General features: G+C 40.3%; 1 protein-coding gene across 1 annotated transcript; it reads right to left on the bottom strand.

Moving 5' to 3' along the window:
* Positions 1 to 938: 938 nt before the first annotated feature.
* Positions 939 to 4,774, bottom strand: stmn3 (stathmin-like 3). Its single transcript, XM_084025937.1, has 4 exons — positions 4,673 to 4,774; positions 3,639 to 3,805; positions 2,748 to 2,943; positions 939 to 1,211 (listed from the first exon to the last, which is right to left on the bottom strand). Exons 1-4 carry the CDS (start codon positions 4,743 to 4,745, stop codon positions 1,156 to 1,158), a joined length of 492 nt encoding a protein of 163 aa, XP_083882063.1. The 5' UTR covers positions 4,746 to 4,774; the 3' UTR covers positions 939 to 1,155.
* Positions 4,775 to 7,496: the final 2,722 nt, after the last annotated feature.

Below are 7,496 nucleotides of genomic sequence, written 5' to 3'. Positions count from 1 at the left end.
AACTGTTTCACCAGCCAGCCTCAGACTGCTTAGCTCTTGAACCTCTTTTATTTTCAGATTTCCACCACAGCCACTCAATCCTGTGCGTTTGCCTAATATTTTTGTATTGTCTCCATAAGTTCTGCTGTTATTTTGCTTGTGTTATTTTTTGGGTTGTTTTTCCCTGCAAAAAGAGCCCCATTACAGCAGTGTTGTGTTGTGTTAGTTTCCACTTTTTGGTGACAAACTCTATTTATCATCTAACAGCATTTATTTTTAGATTATAGTTCTGTGGAAAGTCATGCCCCTTACAGAAGTACGGTAGTCAGGCCTAAAAGACAATCAACTTTCTTTCTTCATTCTGAAACTGAAAAAAGAAGAGTGTTTGAAAGATTACACAATTTCCTTGATGCCAGATAAGGAATCCTAATGACTGACAATTATACATGTTCATGCTAAATGTTACCATGATATCATAGTTACAGCATGCATGCTCACAGGTGAAATATTACATGCCACATATTAACATGCTAACTGAGCTGTTAGCATGGGAACTGTTGAAGGCTGAACATCAGCATCAGTGAAACTGTGTTTCACACTCAATATGATACAACAGACGGAAACTTTCTTCACTTCCGGATCCTCCTTTTTTTTCTCTTTTTTTTTGTCAGCACATTTGCTGCCAGGATGTAAAGGAAATTAAAGAAAATATAACAAAACATTTGTTTTTGAAAAACATGACCGAGTCTAGCTGGACTTCCCAGTTTTTGGCAACTCAAATATTGTTGATTTAAAGTTTTAAGCTCGGTTAGGGGAAGAGGCAGATCCTTAAAACTAATTCGGACAACTGAGCTGTAACTTTCAGTCACACCTCTGAACTAAAGCATTTGTTTTATTTAGATTGTCATGCCCCAGTATTTCTTCTCTCTGACAAGATAAACCCAACACAGACCTTGTTTGACTCAGGATTGGACTTTATTTCAGCTGTAACTTGCCTATGTCGGAATATGTGTCTCCACTTCCAAATGTGTTTGGTTAACCAAGAGTGAAACAGATGAGTAACATGATGTGTTGCAATTCACAACTAGTCTGAGTCCTGAACGGTGCACTGTAGGATGACGTGGTGAATATTGAACAATGGGAACACTTTGACACAGCGAAGTGTGTAAAGCATGTTCACTCCGAGAGGTCGGCCTGGAGCTCCTTGTTCCTGCGAACCTCAGCGGCGTGGACTTCCTGTAACATAAAAGTCATAAACTGTCAAATGCACATGAGGCAAAATGAAACTTAAACTAAGAATTACAGAAGGCGTGGCTTCTGTGGAACATGAAACTTAGATCATTTTTTTCCTGAAGTGGCTGGAAACGTTCATGGAAACAAAACAGAAAGTCAACTCCTGTTTGCATTCAGAGATGTGCTTTCTGTTACCGTGTTTATTTCTGGGGAAACTCTTGTTAACTTAACTTTTTTCCTTCAGTGTTTCTGGATGTAATATTGAGCCTTCCTGCTGTCGAATCAAATGTCTAGTTTAAGGTCCGCTATTGTTGTAATTCACTCAAGTTTGAAACAAAGTGATCCATAGAACTCTATTGGAAACATTTAAGACCTGTTCTAACTGGACAAAAAATCTCTAACACTATATAATAATAAAACATCCTGCAGGAAGGGTTCATTTACGTCCCTTTTTGGATACAATGCTAGTGATGTTCTTTAAAATGAATATAAAATCAATAAAATCAATTATTATATTGAATCAACATACAAAACTATCACATAACAGATAAAGCCAGCAGTTTGAGAGTTTCAAAGAGAGATTGAATAACTGAATAAAAACAAAAATAATCGGCGTACATTTTCTCTGTGTACTAACGCTGGTAGGTTTGTGACGTTGAACGTGCCACACCACGACAAACATATAAACTTGTCTGCTGGCAATGGGGGAGAAGCCAGCACCTTTTTTTTTTTACCAGTAAAACACTTTATTTTTGAAAGATATTTCTGACATATGATTGACTTCCTGAAATGAGAAGTAAAAAATAATCTAGCATTGAATCGAGACAAGAAGTGGTTTTATTTTGCATAGTAAAAATGAACAGTTGATTGAAATATGTATTATTTATGACAAAACTAACTATGTAATGCTCACATTAAAATTGCATTAAATCTGGAAGCGTTAAATTATGAGTTGCTCTTCATGTTCTGCGCTGGATTCAAACTGAGAACCTACACACACATGAAAGAGAAACGCTCCCATGTGTGAATTTCATAGAAGGTGGCTGTGGTTGATTTGGAGCTGCAGCTATAGTTGCTCTGTTGTATTTCTGACAGGGTAGCTTTTCAAAGCCTGTTTGTTGCCCCAGTGGTTCCAAACATGTGTGATTTTTAAACAATTCAGATAATAAAACAGATGGATCTTTACCAACAGAACCATCTTATTTAGTGCGCACACTTGTGGGTGGTATGACTATTCTCCTCTCATGTTCTCTATTAATCTTCTCATCAAACTGTGTTTGGATTAGAACTTTAATCAAGTAGCTTTAGTTTTTCAGTCGTAGCCACAGTGGCACAATCTTTGCTCTGAATGTAACCCAGAAGATTTGGAGAAACAGTACCACCATAATCACTTTATATTCTGAATTTATAATTTAAAAGGTTAAAAATGGGGATTGTGTCTAATTTGTGCTGGTGTAACATAATCCAAATTTGGAGGGAGAAACATTACTGTCACATATATTCCACAATCACAAATGATCACAGAATGGGAAGACTTGCTTTCTCATGCAGCCGTTGTTTGAGAGCATTGAGGTGGGCCTCCCGATTCTCCTTGTTGACCTCCATCTTTTGGATGAGCTTCTCCTCTGTCTTCTTACTAAAAATGTGGTTCTCCTCGCGTGCCTTGTGGAGAACCTCCTGCTCGTGCCCCCTCTTCTCCGCCAGCTGATTCAGCAACAGGGCCTCCTGGGACTACAGCAGAGCGTGACATACAGTAGATTGGGGTGTTGGCAGTTGGGGTTGACAAGGATTAATGAAAAGCAGTTAAGCAGGTTAATCCAGCAGGACCAAAAGTGTGAATGTCTCTTTGTCTGAATTTCCTGACAGCTTTCATGCAACGGTTGACAGTCACTTAATGACTCACATTGTTATGAAATCAAGACTTGCAGCACAGTGAAGTCTCAACATTTACTAAATTAACATCATGCATATTGTATAATACGAAACCAGAGATTAAGACTCATGTTAACAATGTTTACTGAGATTATACATCAAGTGAGAAGTCATTTTCTCCGATTTCTATACAATCAGACTTGTTTTTGCAGTCGCCCCCTGATGGCCAGCAGATATAATGCAAGTTTAAGGCACTTCAGCTTTCACTTCATTTTCAGAAAAGCTAGTGGCCTCCTGGGTGAAAGTCCGGTTGGCCTCTGACCCTATGTGGAGTTTATGATTTGTTATAATACGTCACCTGTCCTGGCTCACAATTACATACAAATTGATGAGTGAACCAAAATGTGTAAATTAAGTGCATCATTGTTCAATGAAAATATTAACGAATCAGTGGTGGGGCAAAACAATACATAGGAGGAAGTAAATTAGCGTAATGTGGCTCAATGCAGATTAATCACCAAAAACTGCATTGGCATACAAACATATCAGCTTACCTTCCTCCTCTCCTCAGCAGCTTCCAGCCTCTTCTGGAGGTCCTCCAGGGACACCTCCCTCCTTGGGGGGGAGGGCAGTGGCTGAGGCCTGGACTGATCGGGATCCTTCAGGATAACCTCAAACGACTGGCCTGATGCTCGTTTGTTCAAGCCCTTCACCTCCAGGTCTAAAAGTAAGGAAGAGATATATCAGTTGCATTCTTTCTTTCTATTTGCTTGCTTGCTCTCTCATAAATCAGAGAGGTGGCTGATACATCTATTGACTGTGTCTCAGCATTGTGGTCAAAATCACTGTATTTGGGGCTGCCCAAGGTTGAAGGCAGGGTTGAGTTTTGTGCACACCTATTGCATATAAGTGAATGCAAAGAGATGCAAATTCATGCCAGGTGGCACAAATTACTGAGGCAAATACGCAAAATTTTCGTCATTTGCCTATTCAAGTTGAAATAATTCACCTTGTTGTCTTGCAGACAGACCTAACAAAGCATGACTTCAGACTTTTTACTAATCACCATCATTATGTAAGTTTATTTTGGTTCATCCTGCTGTAGTAAACCAGCCAACGTGTGTCTTGCTAGATACAGTGAATACAGCTTGGTGAAATCCACCGAGCACCTCTGGATGATGTTATGAAGTCAGACAGGACGGTGTTTGGTTTCCTGGTGTATCTGGGACTTCAGTACAAAGCAGAAATAGGGCTAATTTCAGCCATGATGGATGAAACCTCGTTTCTACATGGAGGTAAACCCCATCTCCTCCTCTCCAGCATGTCTTGTGCAAGTGACCCGAATAAACACACACGATCCCACGACTCACAAATGAGCATGTGGTCAAACACACGTGAGTAATGCCAGCCGTCATTCGCCTCGCGTTTGGTGGGAATAATCTTTACATGTTGCTTTTTAAAGAAGCAAAAACTAAAGCAAAATCAAAAGTGGACTATTTACAGCAGAGAATAATAATTCAATAAATGTAATTTTTAGAGAAAAAAGACGGACAGATGGACAGACGGACAGAGGGACAGACAGACTGACCTCCATACTGATAGAGGCTGTTGGGATGTGGCTGTGTGTAGAAGCAGGAGCAGATCAGAGACAGCATGGACATCTCCTTGATCTTGTCTGTGTAGGCTGTTAGAGAGATAAAAGAAGAAAGGTTACATGTGAAACAATCGACAACCAACTGAATTAATACCAGTTACCAGTTCCTCTGTGGGGAATTAGCTTGGCTGTGCTAGGAATACAACACAGAAAAAAGTAAACAAAAGCCTTTAAATAACACAAAGACATATTTATATTTTAGAGAAAACAAGCCCAGGCTGTATGTAAGGAGGAGGGACGGGTGGATCTGATGAACACAAGCAGCAGAGCGGCACCTAACCTAGCTAGCTAACTAATTAACTAGCAAACTAGCCAGACATTTATCTCCGGAGCTTCGTCCTCTCTCTTCCTGGTGAACCGCCACAAAACTTTCCTGTTCAAATGACATGTGTTGTCACCATAAGAACTACAATCTCCATTTTCTTTTTGTACTTCGAATTAATAAGTTCAATGTACGTTCTACTCCTGTTTTATTTCCTCTCTCCTTGATACTACCCAAACAATAGGCACTCTGTTGAAATAGAAACTCATGACAGCTGTGTGCATGTGTTCAAATGTTAATAGATAATGCTGTGCTGAGGTCAGGTCAGACTTTAACTCTTTACTCATCTAGCTATCCTGCAAAATGACATTCACATACTGTACAACTAAACTGCACTGAACATTTTTTCTCCCACATAATGGTCACAGGTTGAAATGTGGTATAAAAGAAAAAGAAATCATGGTTACAGTACAATGTTGAGTGGTAACGTCATTCCCAGAGTATCTATCTTCTGTATGTGATGTATTTCCCAGTGAAACATGCAGGTTGGACATAATGTTGGGAAGAATTTTAATTTTATTGTTAAAATGAAGAGCTCATGACCTTCTGCAGCTCTGTGCTGCTAAATGTTGCAGGTGGATTGATGGATGGATTTCATGATATTGAAATTGGTTGGCACTAGCTGATGCAGCCAATCGTCATATTTCGTTTTCCAGGAAGAAAAAAACATTGAATATTTGATATAAAAACAAATGTTCATATTAAAATATGAAGAAAATTGTTGTTTTCCGGCATATTGTTAAATAGGTGAACAACATGACAGGATGTGATCTAAAAGGGTTAAAAAAAAGGCATTATTTCATTTCAGCTCGACCTGAGTCATACATTTACTTTTAATTTCACAACAGAGGACTCAATCAGAGTTATTAGAACTGTATTGCTGATGATGTTCAAAACAAACGGTATCTGTGACAAAATAGGTTTTCTTTGAAGTGTAATTCACAATGTAGTTTCATTGTATGGGAACATTTTGAGGAGACAGGGCTGCAATGACGGGCATACTGACTGACAAAAACAAAATGCAAGCATGAACATTTTTTATATATTAACTGCATATTGAAGTGCAAAGTTCTCAGTTGTGACTGAAGTGCAGACTTCATAATGCTTCAGACCATCATCAGTGCCAAACCGAGAACAGAGCAGCGCAACATGTCGCAAACAACTAGCATGTGCAGCTGTCTTGTGATTGGCTGAAAGGAGAGGGGGCGGGGACAATACTACATTCATAAAACTACATGAAGCAAAGCATAACTGGGGAAAACCATAGTGACATTTAAAAAAGGTATTGCCGGCTTATGAAATTGCACCTCACAAAAATTGTGCTTTGCATTTGGTGTGAATTATATAATGTGCATTATACACTCAACAAAAATATAAACGCAACACTTTTGTTTTTGCTCCCATTTTTCATGAGATGGACTTAAAGATCTAAAATTCATTCCAGATACACAATATTACCATTTCTCTCAAACATTGTTCACAAATCTGTCTAAATGTGTGATAGTGAGCACTTCTGCTTTGCTGAGATAATCCATCCCACCTCACAGGTGTGCCACATCAAGATGCTGATCTGACATCATGATTAGTGCACAGGTGTACCTTATACTGCCCACAATAAAAGGCCACTCTGAAATGTGCAGTTTTGTCTCACAGCAAAATGCCACAGATGCCACAAGCATTGAGGGAGCGTGCAATTGGCATGCTGACAGCAGGAATGTCAACCAGATCTGTTGCTCGTGCATTGAATGTTCATTTCTCCACCATAAGCCGTCTCCAAAGGCGTTTCAGAGAATATGGCAGTACATCCAACCGGCCTCACAACCGCAGACCACGTGTAACCACACCAGCCCAGGACCTCCACATCCAGCAGGTTCACCTCCAAGATCGTCTGAGACCAGCCACTCAGACAGCTGCTGAAACAATTGGTTTGCATAACCAAACAATTTCTGCACAAACTGTCAGAAACCGTCTCAGGGAAGCTCAACTGCATGCTCGTCGTCCTCATCGGGGTCTTGACCTGACTCCAGCTCGTCGCCGTAACAGACTTGAGTGGGCAAATGCTCACATTCGATGGCGTCTGGCACGTTGGAGAGGTGTTCTCTTCACGGATGAATCTCGGTTTACATTGTTCAGGGCAGATGGCAGACAGCGTGTGTGGCGTCGTGTGGGGTGAGCGCTTTGCTGATGTCAATGTTGTGGATCGAGTGGCCCATGGTGGTGGTGGGGTTATGGTATGGGCAGGCATCTGTTATGGACGAAGAACACAGGTGCATTTTATTGATGGCATTTTGAATGCACAGAGATACCGTGATGAGATCCTGAGGCCCATTGTTGTGCCATCCATCCATGAACATCACCTCATGTTTCAGCAAGATAATGCACGGCCCCATGTTGCAAGGATCTGTACACAATTCTTGGAAGCTGAAAATGTCCCAG

Source organism: Eutrigla gurnardus (assembly GCF_963514095.1).
Source record: "Eutrigla gurnardus genome assembly, chromosome: 2".
In the NCBI taxonomy this organism is placed as follows: Eukaryota; Metazoa; Chordata; class Actinopteri; order Perciformes; family Triglidae; genus Eutrigla; species Eutrigla gurnardus.
This window is presented reverse-complemented; position numbering and strand designations above follow the sequence as displayed.